The sequence below is a fragment of the Anser anser genome (genome assembly GCF_964211835.1).
Source record: "Anser anser genome assembly, chromosome: 9".
In the NCBI taxonomy this organism is placed as follows: Eukaryota; Metazoa; Chordata; class Aves; order Anseriformes; family Anatidae; genus Anser; species Anser anser.
The window spans coordinates 19987822-20008468 of NC_139729.1; the positions used below are offsets into that span (position 1 = coordinate 19987822).

Sequence of the window (20647 nt, forward strand, 5' to 3'; positions counted from 1 at the left end):
CATGACTCACTAGAAACACTTTACTATTGCTGTGCTAAAACTTCTCAGAAGAGGATCTGACTGTCTTGTAGTTTCAGGACCACCTGATGAGAATTACGTAGCCAGCTAATAAGTTTAGTGTTTGACATGGTCTAGTTATAATGAATTAGACACTGGCAGCCTCCTGCATATCCTGGTTCTCTAGCTACCCAACTAACCAAGACTGTACTGTTCATGCCAATAATAGGGAGACTCTCCCAAGGCTTCCCTGGACTGCTGTGGTCATGGAAAAGGCTGAAATGCAATGTGATGAGGTCCTTAATCGTGCAGTTTACTTTCGTCATTTCCTTTCTGTGCGCTGATGTAACCTTGCTTAGCTTGTGAGATCTAGTGGGAATGCTGGCTCTTGTGGTTAAATTCTAGTTTTGAAACCACCGCTGCCTCTTTCCTTTCCCTGACAACTGAGCTCCTAATTATGGGATTACAGCTGTGACAACACAGGAGTGCTTTGCACACATATGCAGCTATGTTTGTGTTTCCTGTAGCTGTTAAGAGTACTAGATTACAAGGATAGGTAGTACTGAGAAGCTGCCTATTCTAACATGAACCAGTTTTTACTGAAGGATGGAGAGACACTGGTAAAATACTGTTCCTGTCCCACTGATAGACTAATAACCCACTGTACCAACCTGCTTTTGGAACTGCTCCTGCCTTCTCTCTTTTTATCTGCACCTTCACAACCTGTTCTTATCTCTAATTACTCTGTCAAAGAACCCAATCTGCCACATGCAGCAATAAAAGATCCTGTTACTAAATCACGAATTTATTAGACAAACTGTCACGAAGTGTGTTAGCAGAGATTCATTTTCTTTTTGTTCTGCTCTTCCTAAGTCAATGCACTTTAGTGCATTGGAGACTATATCTGAAAATGGTAACTGACTGTGAAGCCAGCTTATTTAATTTCTGAAGCCTGGAGGGCATTTGGCCATCTGCTTCCTGCTTGAACTGAGCCTTTTGGAAAACCTGGCCTGACCCTGCTGAAAGGACAATTTGGAGATTGTGGAAAAACCTAAGCCCAGGAAGTGTGATTTAACTTTAATAAGAAATTCAGCATTCATAGCCCTTAATCAACATGGAGAAACAAAATAAAAGCTATTCCAGAGCATGGAAAAAGCAAAACCTAACCAAGGCAGAGAAACTTCAGCCAAGGTATGACCGAACCCTTCATCTGTCTGACCCACAAGATGAACTGTGCTTGGCTCTGCTATGACTAAGGGAGCTCTCTGCATGTGGGCAGACACAAGCAGTTTGCCTGCACGTCAGCAAAATTTGAAAGAAAACTTTCCAATACTATCTGATGAGTTGGTGTCTGGGGCAGGCGGCAAGGTGTGTGCTGTAAAATTGCAGACAAACTTCTGGAACTTCTGCTGATAGCCTGGTTTTGTTTTCCCAAAGGATTCAGCATATTTGCTAATACCTGGTTAGATATTATTTTACAAGTCTAGCTGCTCGTGTTACAAAAAGAGCTGCTTGATGTGAGTGGGACTTGAATGCAGCACCTCAGCATCTAAACCATGGCTCTGTTTGGTGCTTGGGCAGGAAGCATAGGTGGATTAGAATGGGGAGTGGTTGACTTCCTAGGATCCCAACTGTGGCCAGGAATTTGGCCTGCAGTTGTAATTGCTTGGTGCTTTTACATCAGTCATACCAACATGCGTCTCCAGCTGTGTGAGCTCTCAGAATGCAGCACTCACACTTCATTTGTCAATCACACCCTTCACACTGCAAAGCAAAATTAAACTCTCTCTGCTACAGTATCCCATTAACCGTCATGCCTGTTCCCCTGAATAAGCGTTCCCCTGAAACGCTTCACCTGTTTTATGGCCACAGCTGAATTCTGGCCCTGTTCGTAACAGCTAGCAAGAATGTACTGGCAGCTAGAAGATCTGTCACTGTGTCCTGTGATAAATTAATTTGTCTTAAGAACATGAAATATATCTGATAGCACCTCGTAGTTGTTCCTGTGTTGTGCCCCTGGGCCCTGGGGAACTGGCACACATGAGATTGAGCCAAGGTCCTATTGCCATGCCCTGCACTCCCCGGAGCTGTTTGTGCCATCTCTTCTGCTTTTCTTTCCCTTCCACATTCACTGTGTACTTCTGTCCTGTCACCTGGGCTCTTCCTGTCCCTTTGCCCTTAGGCCACAAGAGAAGAGGAAAAGCTGAGCAAGAAGCTGGGTTGGAAAATAAGGAAAGTGCTCTGGAAGAGGAGAGAAGGGGTGCTGGTTTTTTGAGTGGCAAACCTGGCAGGAAGTCAAGCAGACTGTAATCTTTTCCACTTCATCCTTGCCTTTTTCCAGGCAGCTCTGCCTCTTGTTTTTCCAACTCCTGCTGATGTCGTCTGCCTCAAGTGCTCTAAGTTGTTGGGTTTCACACACTTCTGTATGACCTGGAATGGGAGTTAACTGCTTACTGACAACCTACCTCAGACAGCACGTCAAGGCTTACAATCAGCATGTCCTTCCCCAAGCAATGGTGGGCTGGGAATAGGGACCAACACGGACCTTTAATACGATGAATTTAGGCTGGATGTGAGGCAGGACGCTGGCTGTCTGCAGAGGATGAAAACAGAAAGGAGCTGGACCTCTAGCAGGAAACTGCTGGAGCTGATGGGTGGCATCGCGTTGTGTTTGCGGAGGCTGGGCGGGGAGCTCAGCTCTGCGTCAGGAGATGGCAGACGAAATCTGGGTGAGTTTCCTGTGCAGGCAAAGCTCAGGCTAGCTGTGACAGCAGCCTGGGTGTCACTGTGTGAGCAGCAGTGCCCCGTGGGCAGCTGCCAGAGGATGGCCTGGCTGCCCCGAGGCAGGGTCAGAAGCGAGCCTGGTGTGAGCGCAGCTGGAGGATAGCCCTGAGCCGCCCGTTCCTGCCAGCTGAGCCTCCAACTCTGATGGCTGCTGCTTGCAAGAGCCACTGCCACCAGCTGCTCTTTCCCTGGCCTGGAGCCAGCGTTTGGGGCTGCCAGAAGGTGCTGGAGGTGGCTGAGAGCTCGAAGAGTGCTGCAGGGTGGCATCTAATGGAGCCTGGAGGAGCTGCAAGCCGGCGAGGCAGAGGCCTGCGCGTTGCGTGAAGACAGCTGCCAGGCCTGGCTAGGCTCATGATCTCTCTTTCAGCGTATCTTTCTTTCTCCTCTAGACTGCACTGAACTTAAGTCATTACACCTCGTTCCTCCCCATGCAGCCCTTTAGCTCAGCTTGTGCCTCTCGTTGCTTTGGCTTTCCATCAAGCAACTTTGCTCCTGGCAGTCCTTGGCCCCTTTATCTTGCTGCACAGACACCGCTGAATAGAGCGGACGTGCCCTGGCTAGCCGTAATGTAACTCTCCTCAGCTTTGTTCCCTGTTCTCGTCTCACTCTGCTCAGCACTCCTTTTCAGTCTCCCTCCTCCTGCCTTTACTTTCTACTTATGTCTTTTTTTTTTTCTTAACCTTGTTCTGATTTTTTTTTTCTTTTCTTTTGTCCTTCACTGGAGCTGTTGGAGCTTGTTCTGTCCTTGTCTGCCTTACTTGGAATGAATTGTAAAATTTTCTGGTCAGCAAATAGTCTTTTTTTTTTTTTTTTTTCCCACTAGTGATGCCTGGGAGCATGGGCTTTAGGCACAATCCCAGCAGGGTCAGTGACTATACAGAGAGTCTTTGGGGTGAAATTCTGTGCACTTCAACCTGATGTCTGTGGAACTGACTGAAGGCTGTCCCTCTTGGTATTTAGTTTGTGCCCTCTGCCCTGCCAAGGCATTGAGGAGCCAGTCAGAGTATTTCAAGGATTGGAAGAAATCTTGTGACAACTCCCTAGAAGGTAAGGGTGATGGCTCAGGGGAAGAGATGGGGCTGCAGCTTGTCAGTTCACATTCTGCAAAAATTTGCATACTGCAGCAAATTTTGGTTTAGTATCAGGGAAAAAAAATGGCATTAACATGTAGATGCATGGAACTGCTCTTGTAAAGAGGAGAGAGCTTTCTAGACACCCTGGGTATATAAGTAGCTTCCACTCTATACCTTAACATCCACTCTTGTTACCTTGCTAAATAGATGGATACATGGATAACGGGTACGGATTGTTTTCCCTTGTAACCCAACTACCGCTACAGGTTCAGATATGGACATGAACAACACGTTCCTAACATTTGCATTATTACTTGCCACCCAACACTTCCAGCATTCCTTTTTTCTCCCTGTCATAATATTTAACAATTTTGCTTCACAAATCTCCATTGAACTTCACCCTGATTTCATAGTATTGCAGGAACTGTGAGTTTCTTTTTTTTTTTTTTTAATTTGAAATACAAGATTTCTGTATTCAAGAACCTCTTGAGCATTCTTCTGTTTTAGTAGTAGCATAAGTTCTACCTCCATCTCAGGGAATGAGGAGGAGCCCGAGAGCTGTTAATCCAGCCTTTTAGTCAAATGCTCAGTCTGAAGCTGCTCCTGTGTGTTCTGCTAGGTTTGTTGCCAGGGGTGAAGGGAAGAAGGCAGCTTTCTGTCTGCCTGCATCCATTCCTTGGATGGCTTCTTATAGGGGATCCTGTGACAAAAATACATAACCACATACTTACAGTGCCTCATCAGTCTGCCTTATCTAATTCAGCGAAAAGAGGCCAGAGGAAGAGGAACACATACATGAATGTGGATGTAACAGAAAGAGAAGATAAAAGGGAAACAAAGGATGAGAAGTGCCATATGAAACTTGTAGATTAGACAAATCTTGACTTTGACTGCAGGTAAACTATCAGGTGCTTAGAGGAGAACATCTAGGGGAATCTTTATCTTGTCCTCCAGAGGCAAATATTGCTGCTTTAACCCAGAATAGTCCAGGTAGCTACATCTCCCACATGTAAAGAATGTCTTCACGTTTCTGAAGTATGTGAATGGGAAAGCGTGGTGCCCAGGAACCACGTATTAAATACCTGGTAGTGCACTGAACGCTGCAAGAGACAGAGCAGGCAAGCATCCCATTTGTGTTCCTGGCTGTTGCTGCTCACGTCCAGAAGATGTCACTAAGTATCTGTAACAAACCATCCTGACTGGGTGCTGGCCCCAGTTCCTGGTCTCCAGGCTACAGCAAACGGTCTGGGCCAGGGGGAAGTCTGGCTAGATTGGCCTGACAGCATGTTGCACATCACTGCTGCTGGCAGGTAGCGTAGCTGGAGTGCCCCGAGGTCAATATGTCGGACACCATTTGCCTTCATCCCAGGCCAATGTGGAGGCCATGGCTCTGCTCAGAATTTGAAATCAATTCAGTGCATTGGGGTAATGAAGCTACAGCGAGTTAGAACGTGAAATGGGAAGATCATAGAATCATAGAATGGTTTGGGTTGGAAAGGGCCTTAAAGATCATCTAGTGCCAACCCCTCTGCCATAGGCAAGGAGAACTTCCACCAGACCAGGTTGCCCAAAGCCCCATCCACCCTGGCGCTGAACGCTTCCAGATGATTGTAGAGCTCCTTTATCCCATGTATACAGGTTATGTGTGCTTTTCAACGAAGGATATACCAGTGTTTCCCATTCAACTGAATATTGACCAGTCTGTCCCAAGGTATAAAACCACCCTCTAATCTATTTACAACCTTTCTTTCGCAGGAGGAAGAGGGAAGGATGGAGCACCCATTATTACCTTCCCAGAATTTGCAGGATTCAGTGACATACCCGATGAGGATTTTCTGAACGTGGTCACATATCTAACCAGCATTCCCAGGTGAGCCTAAGTATAAATGTCTGTTTATTTCCATCAGACCCTTGCTTCCTCAGTGGCTCACTGCTTTTAGCGGTGCTACCTAGATGTACCAGAGATTCTGCATCCATCCAGTTGGTATGAAACTTTCTTATGTGTAGAGAGCCCAAGGTACCACTTGCATCATTTGCATGGGAAAGAAGAAGAAAGCTTCACACAGGACAGGTTTTCAGGGTTTTAACTAGACGGGAGAGGTGTGTAGATCTGTAGAGTGACAGTAAAGGGAGCAGATCAAAAGGGAGCTAAGATGGGCTATTTGTGATAACTCTCAGGGGCACTGGATATAACAAGTGGAGAGTTGCATCTATTTCTAACACTTCCCAGGAAGCATACCAAGCTCTGACTGGACAGACTAGCTTTGCTTGAACAGTTATTAATACCTAATCTTAGTGGAAATGTATTTTGTTAATTTTGTCTTTGTGAGAATCCCTTTCCCTCTGCCCCAAGAGGAAAGTGAAAAAATTGTCATATCAATGTACTGTTTATTTCATGATGCCCCACAAACCAGATCTTTCCAGGGCTGGAACTGCATAGGACATATAGGCAGATGAGGGAAGTCATAAGTGCAAACATCATGCTCTAAGCTCACCAGAAGTCAGACAGACCAGACTCAAGAAAGCTGGTAAACTTCTTAGGACTGAGGATCTGTGACCTTGTAATTGGCTTATTAGGGGATGTGTCACACAAGCTGAGGGCAGTGTGTGGGTTGTGTCCTCAGGAACAGACAAACTAAGAAGATCCACGCAGTCTGGGGTTGGAACAAGCATTTGCCACGGTGCTGTTGAGGTCAGCAGTGCAGTGAGAACACATACCAGCCTTCCTGTTATGAGTTGTGCATTATAGATTATCAAATGCGATTTGCATGTTATCAGGAAAGCTGTTATCAGGAAGACTATAACTTTGTAAACCGAATATCATCTTATGCTTTTTGCTTCTAAGGTCATTTAAAGTCAGTAAAAAGACTCCTCTTTGTCTTCTGTGATAGCTGAACTGTGTCCTCTGGTCACTGCCCCTAGATAAACATCTGGTGAATTGCATTCCATACTCTGATTTTTGTGTCTTCTCCTTGAGGTCTAAGCAGCAGCCTGAGGAAGGAAGATACCAAACAAAGCCTTAGTATCTAAGCTTTGTCTGTTGCTGCATTGTAAAAAGAGGGGCAACAGGGTTCTTGGATGTCTGAAAAGAAAAGCAGCAACAGTGTAAAAGGCTGATGCAGTTGGCTAGGCTGGGGGAAGTGTAGGATCCTGGGCTGTATACACTGTAGACTAGCCTTACCTCTGGGAAATGTTACAGTACAGTTATTTTTGTACTGTTTTTAAGAAACTGTTTTAAGGAATGAAAAATAAGAGAGAGATTGCTCTCGTGGAACAGCCACCAGCAAGTCACTAAAGCAGGGTGGGAAAGAGAGGTGAGTGCCTTGTTGACAGCATTCTGGCAAGCACATTGTGCTTTCTGGTGCTTTGTTTACTGGGAGATTGCTCTACAGCTAGGATGTTTCCCTGCTGTTTGCCTGCAGCTGTGTAAGTGGAGTGAAACAAACTCACTTCCACTGCTCTGAGGAAATAGGCTGTGGTATGGCTGCTGAATTACTTTCTGTTTATCCAAAAAGAGCTTAATATTTTTTCAGTCCCCTGATCCTGTCTCTGGACCATGGCTGTTTGTGCTAGTTAGAAGTACAGCAGCGATTTATTATTTCCTGTGGTCTCATGTATAAAGGTGCTTAGAGGATAACGAGGGGAAAACGTGCCTCCTTCAAGTTTAGGTAAGAAGTTTTCCAGCTCCACCTACATGTATTCCCCATATGGAGTTGCCAAAGCAAGCTGAGAGAAACCACACACTGTGAGTTTAACGGCTTCATTGTTTCCCTCTGCTCTGTAGGGCCTTTGTTCTGGAAGGAGAAACTCTTCTGTATTTCTTCACTAGCTTCAGGACTGGGAGGATGACCAGCTTCAGGGTTAATAAAATAGCAATAATAGCTGAGATAAGCACAAAGCTAGTTTGCCGATTCTTTGTATTTGGTATGCTGGTGGGTGATTCAAGGTAATGTTGGAGAAATACTTTGATTCTTCAGCCTCTTCTCCTGAGGGACGCCAGAGCAATGAACAATGAGTGACGAATCAAATCTCATAATTTAGTAAGTCATGACAGCTCTGATATGCCAGTTTTCCAGAAGATGAGGTATGTGTAAGTAGTATCTTACGCTACAGACAAGTTCGCCAAAGCTCATATTGAGGAAATTGATTGTTCAGCTTGATTTAAACAACCTGTTCAAGGCCAGTGACAGGCTGGAATTTGAACCTACATTTACTGCATACCAGCACATTGGTTTGACTCTTAGTTTCAATCATAGATCTCGCCATCAAGATACGAGTTATCCAAGGATTTTTCTAGAATTTGTTGCAGTGCTTTTAGAGACATTGACTCTGCACTTCTTGAATTGCTATGAAACTTGCCAACCTTGGTGTAGAAGTTGAGGGACAAAGGTATTAACTTAGAAGGAGAAGAACCTGAGCGACGAGCTTTGGTTGTGATTTATGACATAATTATATGAAGTAAAATCTTTGTTTGCGTAAGTAGTGCATCTGTTTGGGTGCAGCAGATCTTTGTTAATCTGCTGTCGGTTGATCCTTACAAAGAGAGTGTATCCTTCCTACATCTCAGCAAGCAGTAAAGGGACTGCGTTTGTTATTTTTTTCAGTACTACTGTACAGTGTGTACTATGATAGCTTTCCAGTTACTTGCTGCTAGTAGTTCACGTTTTATTTTATTCTCAAGGAGAATGTGTAAGTATCAAAGGGACTAAGAGAAGAAAATAATCTCCAACTCTTGTGGAGTTACAAGGGATATGGCCATGAATCAGGTAAGATGAAGTATCATTTGAAAAGCAGTTCACCCAGTTTAGCATAGAAAATACTTTTGTTCATAGCTCAGTGAACCAGAGAAATCGGTGTAATTTTTCAGACAAATGTAGGGAGAACATCTGTCCTTTGTAGTGTTTGTTTCTGTGTATCCTGCAGAATAAAGTTTGTGCTCGTTGTGCAGATAAGGTCTGTGATCGCAGATGACATCATTCAGCAAGTTAGTAACTTTCTAAGTCCCTCTGGAATAACTGGTCTTCTGTGCCCATATGACAAAACATTGAAGACACAGGTAGATAACAAGTGTTGTTATTTAGATGCACTGGCATTATCTCATCTTTGAAGCTACCAGGCAAATGTGCTTTATCAGCTGTGGTGTAGCACAGTACTGTGGGGTGGGCTGTAAGCAACCCCTGCACTTTTGTGTTTTAAAACATGAACTGCTTTCCAAGGCAGAAGTTCAGCCCAGTAAGACTTCCATAATCTGGTTAATTTTCCATCTGCTTCAACACCTGGTCATGAGAGTGCCCCACAAAACGGACCTACATACATAGACATGCCCAAACATTAGTTAGCGTGATATTTGCAAATGCATTCCTCTGCGCGTGCATGCTTACAATAGATAGCTGCAGAAAGCCCTTTTTTGCTCACTTTATTCCACAGCCAGAATTCCCTTCTCTTTCAACTGACATGGACAAACTACTTTGGTGAACAGGTGCCCTTCTCTTCTTCCTAAAGAGGTCAACAAATTCAGAGTCTCCTGGCCTCCTCAAATCAGTGTTCAAGGGCTAACCTGAATTGAGAGCTGAGGATGGAGCTCTGACTGCACACATTTCATTGAGGGAGAGGGAATTTGCCTGCTAGCCATGTCTAGGCAAGAATCAGACTTGGAAGCAAGCTTGATGTTTATCTGCTGTGCCTGATTCTCTTCAAATCCCTCTGTTCAGAGAACTGGAGAAATCCCTATGCATGTCCGTAACAAGGGTAGAGATATTACAGTACTGATAAAACACTGATTGTGTGCTTGTTTTCAAATGAACTTCCTTCCTCTGGATGCACACATGCGAGTGGGGCTTCTCAGCTGTACATCTGCTTGCACCGATGCGGTCATTTTGGCCAGGCCTCTTCCCATGGCTGTTTGCCTGTGCACATCCCGTAGTGCCAAATGACATTCAGACCTCGGAATGGCCTTTCCTTTTGGTATGCTGACTGAAATAGGATCACTTGCTGACACTCTTTCTGTTTCCCTGGCTAAATTTAGGTCTTAAATCAGCCCTGTCTAGTCATTAAAAAATAATAATAAATAAAAAGACATACAGGTACCATTGGCTTAGCTCAGTGAAGACAGTTGATACCATCCTGAAAGTCGGGATGAAATGTGGGGAATAACGTTACAGAAGCTCAGGTCTAGCTTTGTGCCAGGGTTGCAGGCCCATTTTCTGTTGTCCAAAAGTAGCTCTCATGTTAAGATCCTCTTCGTGTTGCATCCGTCAGCCCATAGCAGTCAAGATTTACAAAGGTGTATCTGTGAATGGTATTTTTACTGCTTGCCTTTGCCTAGTCTGCCAGCATGATTTTGAGTGATGTAACCAGTCCCTCACTTTTCTTTAGTGATCTGCTCAGCCACATTGCTTTTTAGCAACATGTGGTTTTCTCACCTTCTCTTTCTGCTCTTCCTCCTTCAGATTGTATTATTTTAAAAGTTTTTTATTCTCCGTTTTTCACCCATTTCATCTCAGACAGTGCACTAAGTTCAGTGTTGTAAGTAATACGTACTGTAATAGCTGCCAGAATTGTTTGCTTCATGGTCTGGTTCTCATTTTACCTGAACAAATCTCTCAAATCTCCTGCCTTAGCCTGCTCGTCATACTCATGCTCAGCTAGGATTGTGTCTGCACTGTTCGTGTAATGTATTCTGTGCATTCTGACCTGGGTTTTCCCCTTCAGCTCCATGGGCCGAGCCCAGCTGGTTGGCAGGCTTGGTCTTTGCCAGCAGCCGGGGTTACTCTGCTTGGTCTCCATGGAAGAGAAATGCGGGCAGTAGCCCACCACGGCGGGGCTGCACACTAACTGCTCTCCTTTGCTCTTTTCTCTATTTCAATCCAAGTATAACTCCAGTATATCAGTATCCGTTTCATCTTCCCTTTCCCCAGTCTATCTCTTTAACTGGCCTGTGAAGCCGTGTGATTTGCGGTGGCAACTGATGAGCAATGTTTCTATTCCCATATGTGCGTTATTCCCAGACCTCCCCCGTGACTGTTCTCGCCAAGCCCAATTTCATGAGAAAATTCCTTTGCTGCTTCTCTCTTGTATTTTCTTGTCTGAATCTATATTTCATAAGCCCTCGTTCATATTATCTATGAATTTAATTTTTGTTACTGCATCTGATGCCTGGATGCGTTTGTGCTGCTACAACCCCCTGTGGCAGAAGAACATTTGAAAAAAATTAACCGCTAGGTCATGCAGATGTACTTGAGAAAACAGGGGAGGTCCTTCTTTTCAGCGATTTCTTCTCTACATGTTTGAGGGACTTTTAAAGACGGGACTTAAGAGTTAGTTCTGAAGCACAGAGGCAAGTTTTGCTTGGCACAACCACTTTTGTGTTTGTTTAAATCACGGTTGTACTTGTTGCCTTTGGCAGATGCTGTCATGTCAGTTACTTCCTTTGCAGCTCGCTTACCAAGGTGTGATTGTAAGGGTCTGATTCTGGACTCCTTTAGGCCTCCAGTCCTCCATGTGCACTCCTTTTAGAGAGCCTTTAGTCAGCCTCTCAGGCAGATGGGCAAAACAGGGCAATTTCTATGTGCAGGCAGCTTGTGTGAATGTGGTGCTTATGGATAGAATTACTTGTGGCTTAGCTACATCATAAATTTTACAAAGAACAGCTTTTTCTCATATTTATTAATTTGATATTAGGTGTATAATATTTTTCTTTAGACCAACATCAGCATTTTGTTAACTTCAGCTAAACATGCCTACCTATTTGGTCATTTTATTATAAATTGCTGGTTTTAATGGAGTTGCATCAGATTTGAACTTGATTTGTGTATCCAGTTATTGTCTGAGTGATATTCAACAGCTGCAAATTGATTCTGTGACTCTGAGCTATGAAGACCTAATTGGATGCTGATTGCAATGATACATTCTCTGTTTCTTTAGAGCAGAGGTCGTATTTTGGTGAGCCATGTGATTGATTCAAAATTGTCCTCTTACATTCCCATTCCCCTCCTGCTTTAACACGGTTCACAAAAATTGGCATGGCTGTCAAAACTATATCAAGCCTAGTAAAGAGACAGCTTTTTCCAAGGTCATCTAAACCTGTAGCTGTTGAAAAGAGAATTACCTTGACTTAATTCCCCCTCTCTATTTAACTTTGTTCTAAATAACAGAACAGATAGAATAACACACTCTATGTAACGTGAATTTTGAACTGTAACGTTGTTCTCTCGGAATAACTGGTTAAGATTCGCCTTTTTAGAATTTGGCTCTGGTTAACCAGATAGTTAGATCAGTATCAGTATTCCTTATAAGAGCAAAGAAACTTATGTGGGGCATGCATCTTGTGATCAGCCGTTTCTGCAGGCGTTTCATGAACTGCTGGTGGAAAGGCTAAACTAAAGAGTTTGTGCCTCAACAGGAGGCCAGGGAGCGTGCTGGGACTGTTCTGTGAAGCTCTGTATTGTGACAAACGTCAGTGTTACCGGTATTGAATATTTGAAAACTTTTTTTCTGGATTAGTCTGTACTGGTGGATAGGTTGTAGGAGAGTTTTCAAGTATTTATGAGTACGATCCTGTCTTTAACAAGCCAAATTTCTGTGGACTCGACGGTCAGACAGCAGTCAGCGTTGACTGAATGGTCTTCTGTTCTCTAGGCCACGAGGCTGGGTGTTTCTATCTGACAGCTTCTCCGTGGCTTTTCTGCCTTATGGGATGGTAGTTACTTGGAGGATTGGTGGCTGTAGCTGCCAGGTTCATCTTCAGTAAAGGGAGAAACTGGGGCTGTTGTTGCTGGGGCAGGGATTGGCAGAGCACCGTGACCAGGGGGATGCAGCTCTGATGCCGAGGTTGGGGATTCACACCACCCCAGCCTTTTGCCTGGAGTGGGGTGATATGCCAGCAGGTATTAAATGGGAATGAAGAACCGAAAAACCTTCTTCCCCTTTCCCATCTCCCTTCTTTTCTTTCCTAAATGCATTTGCACCCTACAATCTCTTGCACATGTATTACATGAACAAAGGAGGAAAATGACATATTGCTTTGTGCTCCTTTCGATTTCCCAAACTCTCGGCAAGTTTACCCCAACCTTCTCTGTTTTCACCTGAGGCTTTCAATCCCCTTGCTTTAAAGAGTTTGCTAAACATTTGAGATATATCCAGAATTCCTGGCACCCTGTCTATGGTGCAGCAACATCAACTGTCAAGGCAGAGGGAAAATGCCTGACCTCCTTCTACGTGTCTCCATTAGGCAGGAGAGGAAGCACAGAGATGCTTCCTGGTGTTCTGGGTGCTGAAGGTGATTTGCCCGGGCCTTTCATGCTCACTAGTCTTCCAAAGCAATTTTTGGTCTCAGTCAGCAGATGCAGTATAATAAAAAAAAGCAATGCAGATTTGTGGGTAGTTTAAGAAACCCACAGGTTTAGATTTTTGTAACTAGTTTCTCACACCCTTCCTGTAACAATCTGCAATATGCAAAATTTCTTTGGTGCCTTCCTTTGAATCTTTTTTCCAAAGATCTGCAGCAAATATATAGCATACTGTTTTTTTTTTTTTTTATATATATATGATGGCTGAAGGGGGTGTCTAATAACTTGCATTAATTTGGAGAAAAAGCAAGGTTTGAGATCTTTGCCTTCAGTCTAGCACAATGTAATCTGTGATCTTGAATTATTTGTATCACCTAGATTTGGCAACAAAGTAGCATAGCAGCTGAGAGATTTAGCAAATAAAATATTCATGTTTTGTGTAAGCTGGTAGCCTTACGCTAGGAAGAGAAAAATTCCTGGCTTTTGTGTTAATGTGAATTTCTGCCAAATATTCATTCTTTCCGCTGTACATTGCACTTTTGTAATGGGCTTAAAGGGTGATCCGATGGAGGCTGAGTTTTGCTGCTGTACACTTCATTGGGATGGGAGTATCTTCATGTAACCCAGCATATTTATTTAATCTGTTTTGCAGTCTGGAGGCTGCCAGCATCGGGTTCATCATCATCATCGATAGACGACGGGACAAATGGAGTGCAGTCAAGGCATCCCTGACACGGATAGCAGTAAGTACATGCCTTTGTTATCTACCTTCTAGAAATTAAAATTATCTGCTGAACCTTCAACACAGGATACAGTCACATGTACTGATTTTTAGTTTCTATTTTTTGGCTATGGATGCAGATTCTCTCCTGTCCCGAAGCTCATGAGTTTTAAATAGGAGAGAAAGGAACTGCAGTAACAGAAAACGCAGCCTTGTTTACTGCTGAATTTAGGACAAATTCCTCATGTGCTGGTTGACTGCAGTATGAATTCTAGTCATATGAAGTTGTTTCCAGAAGAATCTAACAGAGAATCCCTTCTGTGCATTGAGGGGTGACTACGTGGCTTGTCTGTGAAAGAAACAGATCCCAGTGGATTTGTTTGTGTGGTAGCAAGTGATCTCTGTCAGAAACTATTAATAGCTCATTGTATCTCATCTGTGAAAGTGAGAGTTAAGACACTTTTTCAGTACTAATAAAAGCAGCTGTTTTTATACATCTTTTACTTAGAACATGTGGTGTATGAGGAGCAAGTGCTTAGACACAGAGGTTTAGGATGAAGGGACGACCAAGGTTACTTTAAATTACTTGAAGAGTTTTAGACAATTGTTTTTCATTCTTAGTTCTCTTTAGCTACCGTCTTCTTGTTCTTCTTTTAATGCTGATGAGCACAGAGGAGAGGAGTGTGTGAGAGGTGTAGGCTAGGTGTTGCAGACAGGACTATGACTGCTGAATGTGTTGAGTGCCTGTATGTAGGAAAAACAAGCGAGGTTAAAAAGATTAAAATCTTTCCAGAGTGAGAAGGTAGGTCAGTCTGGGAAATTCATTTGTGCCACCTGCTTCTTTCACCAAGTCCAACATGGGTAGCCAGTTTTTGTAGTTTAAAAAAAAAAAAAAAGGCAGGGGGGTGTGGGGAGACCTAAGGTGTGTTAGTGCAAGGGAGGCTTGCTGTGCTTCAGACCTGAGAGGAGGAAGGGTAAAGGTAATAGTGCAGGAACTTCGGAGGTCTGTGCTAAATCCCTTCCAGAAAGCAATATATGGCTGGGCAGTAAAATCCATGGGCTGGTATTTCCATTGGCTTTGGATACTGACATTGGAGTTGTGCTGAATGGACAGCTGATATCGTTAGCAGCTGGACTGGCCAAGTTTCAATGTCCTCCCTGGTTTACCCCCTTTAGGAAACACTTGGCTGAAAATTGCCTTGGCCTCCCTGCAAGGCAGAGTTTTGCCTTCTAATAATTTTATGTTTTTTGCAGGGAGCATTTCCAGGAAACCTGCAGCTGGTGTTTGTCCTGCGACCCTCACGCTTTATCCAAAGGACAATCGCTGACATTGGCATTAAACTCTATCGCGATGACTTTAAAATGAAGGTACCGGTAAGCATGCATTTTTTTGGTCCATGTGTTCTTATCTCCATGCCTGCAGTTCTTAGGCGTCAGCAATTTCTCATGACCCAGTAATTAAAATTTGATTACAAGTGGCAATTGGGGCTGTGATCTGGGTCTGTGTGGTATATACAAGATCAACAAAACCTAAACTGAAAACAGAATGAGATCAAACAAGCTTTGAGAGGCACGTAGGCACATTTACAACTAACTCCATTATCTGGATCAGATAAATTATTTTTTATTTCATTCCAGTGATAGAAATATACAGGGAAAGAGCAGAACCTATTTGTATGTGTAGCAATGGTTTGTTTAAATTGTGTTTGTGGGATTTTCTACTATCAGTTGCAGGAATGCCAAAGGGTTAATTACTGATGAATGCCTCACAGGACTTTAATGGACTAGTTCCCATGTGAAGGATCAGTCCAGCTACAAAATGTGACTCAGGTTAAGTAGTGACATCTTAACTTGGTGGAGCTGTTCCCCTGATGTAGGCAGAGGTAGATCTCACTCCAGTGACAAAAGTAAGTGGTTAGCACTACAGAGAAGTGAAAGGCTAGGGCTACTTCTGCGCTAGGGACTGCTGACAATCTCATAGTGCCCTGTTAAGAGCCTACATGGTATTGCTTATTTTTAATGCTTTTTATGATCTCCACCCCTTCAAGATTCAAAGCATGCTTTTTACTGCTTTTTCTATGTACTTGGCATACGCTCAGGTTGATGAGAATGTGATTTGAAGAAGGTTACCAATCCTGAAAGAGTTTTACATTATACTATGAGAGCTCTTTTTGGAGTTGTTCCCAGCTGCATGTTTGTCTGTGGTCTCAAAGTGTTTTATAAATAAACATGAATGATGATTATTGCTGGTATTTCATCCCAGAACTGACTCACACTGTGTTCCACAATGACTTTACTGGAGTGATTTCATATGATTGTTTTGGATTTTGCTTGTGGTTTTAAATTGTTTTGCAAAAGACCCATGATTCCGCTCCAACAATTTCTACCTTTGTCAGTACCTAGGTTTGAAGTTCATGCACTTCCTGCTTCTGCTCTAGTAGGACACAGCAGACCATTTCTTACAGTGCATACAGAAAAGGAGCCATGAACGTTCATTTTGTTACTGTGGGTTAATTTTCCACGCCGATTGTAGTTTGGCAAGGGTGGCTTTTTGGTAATTAAAATGCAAAATTGATGATAAAATATGTGTTTGATTACAAAATAAAATTTTGTAATTTTATATCACTTTAAAAATGGATGTTCGTGTACTTAGTAAGCCAGCATGAGTTACCATAGCAACTGTTGTACCAGAAACTGCAGCCCACAAAAGGAGAACTTCATCAAGAAATAGCATTTCCTAGCAATTCAGCATCTTTTCTACTTTTAGCAGTTTATTGAATGACAGAGTGACATTTCAAATCCAATTTGAAACTATCACAGTTGGAAGAGGAGTTAATTGTAGGCAGGGATCAGGCACTGCATTAAGTATTAAATATTAGCATACCTTTCTACAGGCAGAAAAATCGAGGTAAGTTTAATTTAGGGTCTTTTTGGACATTCAGGTTTTGAGCCATCTTTGGTATGTCCACATAGCTCTTAGACAGCAGAAAAACTAAGAGCATGATGTGCTTTATGTTAGTTCTGCCTGCCTCCTGCCCATGTACCTGCAGATAGCCTTATATATAGGCTGCCTACATCTGCCTGATGCTATAATAAATTGCTTAGTGCTGTGCTAGGGGTCTCCTAAGTTCCCTAGGGTCTGCCATGATCTCTGTAGGGGCTTTTTAGCTGAGTTTGCAGCCCATCCTAAAAATAAATAAATAAATCTGGGCATACATAGCTCAATTTCAGAGCAGATGAAGTTACTGAGAGTGGCATTATCTATTTGGCCCCCTTGAAAAGGCCTGAACAGGAGCATTAAAGAGTGGCTTCAAGAATATGATGTGCATTTGTTAAGGAGCTTACCTGAGCTATCAGACTGCAAATATGTTCAATGAAGTAGATATGCTGGGTTAAATCACCATCGGATTGAGCAGCTGTCTGGGGAGCGGCTCTGCTGAAAAGGACCTGGGGACTTGGTAGACAGCAAGTTGTACATGAGCCAGTAGTGTGCGATGGCAGCAACACAAGCTATCAGCATCCTTTATTAACAATATCAGCATTAGCAGGAGCATAGCCAGCAGATTGAGACAAATGATTGTCCCCCTTTAGTTGGCTCTCTTTAGATTGCATGTGTCTAATTTTGGTAACAAGAAAGTTGTTAATCTGGAGTGAGCTCAGTGAAGGACCATCAAGATGGCCAGGGCCTGGAGCATCCACTCTATAGGAAGATGATAAAAGAGCTGGGCTTGTCTAGCTTGGAAAAGGAAAGGCTTGGTGAGGGTTAATATAGTTGGACAGCAGCTTTCCAATCCCTCTAAGCAGGTTTCTGAGAGCATCCAGGTGGTGTATGACAGGAGGACAAGAGAGAGCTGACAAAGTGAACAAAGGCAGTACTAACTTGATATAAGGAACATCGTTCTCACCATGGGGATAATCAGGCAGTTGAACAGACTGCCCAAAGAGGCTGCACAGTCCCAGTCTTTGGAGGTTTTTAAGACCCAGCTGGATAAAGCCCGGAACAACCTGGTTTGATCTCACATCTGACCTAGCTTGGAGAAAGAAGCTGTTTTAGAGACAACCTGAATTATTCTAGGACGATTCTGTAAAAAACGATCAACCAAAAGCCTGTCCAGGCTTGTTTCAAGGCTTTTCTTAGAGCCCTTATTCAACCTGAAATATATACCTTCCACACAGCTGGGCTCATCTCCCTGTCTACAGTGCTTGCAAGCATGCTTAACATGCTCCATCGGAATTAATGCGTGCTAACAGGCATAGCCAGTTGTCTTTTCTTCAAACTACAGAACAAAAAAATACATTTAACATATTAAAGTCAAAGGATAAAAAATTTCTAGTTATTCGTGCTCAACATCTTGCTTTTCTGTTGCCGAAGTCATGGTGTATTTTCTAGCTGCTAGAACAACGAGACCAAATTAAGTGCATTATTTGTGTAACCACTTGTGGTGCAAGATTTACAGTGGTAGCCAAAAGGTAATACTGCTTACCAGAAGATGCTTTTGCTTTCATTAAGCAGGTTGAGTGGTAGGGAGACTGTTTAGAATAAGAAAATGGATCCTAAGACCAATGATTGAAAGGGCTCATTATTTCTCTCAGTCCGCTGTGTTTGCATTTGTTTCAGATCATCATGTTAAATTCTGTCTCTGATCTGCACGGCTATATTGACAAAAGTCAGCTGACGCGGGAGCTGGGAGGAACCCTGGAGTATGGCCACAGTCAGTGGATACATCACCGAACTGTGAGTGTTGGTGTTGTTCTTACATGTCTACCTCCACAAGTGTTCAGATGACAAATGTAGAGCAACCATTAGGTAGTAACTCTTCAGCTGCACTTCAGCCTACACATTTTACTAGGGATTCATGGAAAGAGGGGATCCATGACTCAAACAGAGAAGGTAAGTACCCCAAAAGCTTGTAGCAGAAGTAGTAATTGACCTGGACTAGGGCCTACGGTGTCATAACATTATTATTCAGCAAGGCCCTTGGGCACTTTCTTATCTTTTGAATAACTGATGGATTCAGAGGCCTGCAGCTCATGGTCAAAATTGAACATATGCTGTAACAGTGTTCTGAATGAAAGGTCAGGATTCTCACTTTAATGAGCAATTATATCCATGTTTTTAAGAGAAGAAAATACTCAAGACATTGGATTTTATTTCCCTTTGTTTTCATTTCTGTGCTATGTAAACATTTGTTCCAGATGGCTCTCATTTTGAGTAACTTGAGAATAATTAATAAAATTGTAGGAAAGCAGAAAGACTATTTAGTGTGTTGCCTTTAGGAAACTTGTTATAGGTTTGATTATTTGTTCCATTTTGGGTTGGTTAATATATCTCAGTGGCTACTTCAAAACAATGCAAACATTTCATTATGATTCCCAGAAAAGGTGGTGGTTTACAAAAAACAGACCCCAATCTTTGGCAGATAATCAGCCAAAATGTTGTCCCATCCTATCTACATGGAAAGGTGCAGAGCTCAGTCCTCGTCCTGGAAAATGAATTAATTTCCCTGAGGGTGTGTGCAATGCTTGCATGAGTCTTTGTGGGTCTGCTTGCAAGACTGGTATGTTAGAGCTCGCATCTAAGTAGCCCCAGTGTTTTGCTGTGTTCTGAGCAGCCTGGGATTTGAGTTTTTTGTTGTTGACCCATAGCTAGGTCTAACATTCAGAAAAAGCTTTTCTGAGGTAGCTTGGAAGTCAAAGTTGATCATTGTTAGTTTTTTTTTTTTTTTTTTAAATCGGACTTCAGTATTTTCTGTGTACTAAACCACTGCTCTTCTAAAGTCAGATCACTTTTGTCACTTTCCTGCTATCATTTTCTGTGCTTTGCTGTTCTTATAAGATTAAATTTTACTTTTCTTGTAAATTACCAAATGTTTCAGGCTTCTAAATATGCAAACATGGATTCTGAGTTTCCTCTAACACTGGCTTGCTAGGTTTGCTGAAAACAGTGAGGATAAGATTGAGATAGAATGTGAACATGCCTACAGGTTAAAAGTATCAAAAATATGAAACCGTCCTTGTAGGAGGCATGACTGAAGGAATCATCCATGTGAGTTTTCAAACCACTAAAGGCTTGAAAAAAATGAGGAAGGGGGTAAGATGAGGCACAGGCAGGAAAGTCTCTAATTATGAGGGACAGAATAGTACCTAAGAGGATATTGTGAGCAGGAACATATAGTTTGGTAAAATAGGCAAATAAAAGTGAGCCAAGATTTGAGGTGAGTGTGCCCATGTAACCCTAAGATCTTTTGGTTACATTTATTTCAACAGCTTTTACCAAGCACAGAGACTTGAAGACAAAACCACAGTCACACTATAGGAATATGAAGCAATTTATTGCTCAGACACATGGGAATGAGTGGGGACAACCATGCTACTAATTGAGGTACTGCTGAGCTCATGGTGCCTGGTGTAGTCAGCCAGGTAATCTCTGCTGGATAAGAGGTTTGTCATCAGGGAAGTGTTGGCCTGCGTGGCACCTTGAAAAAAGCCTGACCTTCAGTCTTGCTGATGCAGTGTCTTCATCCCGTTTACTGTTTCTCGTAGTACTCTCATATCTTGTCCTGCCAGGGTTTTGTTTTGTTTTGTTTTCTGAAACAGGTTTAAGCTGTTGCTAGAAAGTATTGATTTAGCAATCTTACAACGTTGGTCTTTGTTTCTGCTTTCTTGAATGGCTGGGAGCCTGTGAGCTTTCTTGCTCACAGAGTACATTTTAGGTTCTTAGTAAACAGCTCTTTGTCGTGGATGGCTTTATCTGTGCTGCAGTCAGAAGTGTGGCATTTTAGCCA

The 20647-nt window shown here is 42.9% G+C and overlaps 1 protein-coding gene across 13 annotated transcripts in view; it reads left to right on the forward strand.

Moving 5' to 3' along the window:
* The window catches only part of MCF2L2 (MCF.2 cell line derived transforming sequence-like 2), a 159747-nt gene that overhangs the window by 38883 nt on the left and 100217 nt on the right, over positions 1 to 20647 (forward strand). For 12 of the 13 annotated variants that reach the window (XM_083848405.1, XM_083848398.1, XM_083848403.1 and 9 more), the window contains exons 3-6: positions 5610 to 5724; positions 13794 to 13884; positions 15117 to 15236; positions 18481 to 18597. In XM_083848405.1, the coding sequence (XP_083704531.1) occupies positions 5610 to 5724; positions 13794 to 13884; positions 15117 to 15236; positions 18481 to 18597 (443 nt within the window). The remainder of the gene's footprint in view (positions 1 to 5609; positions 5725 to 13793; positions 13885 to 15116; positions 15237 to 18480; positions 18598 to 20647) is intronic. The other variant, XM_083848404.1, reaches the window with a different exon arrangement.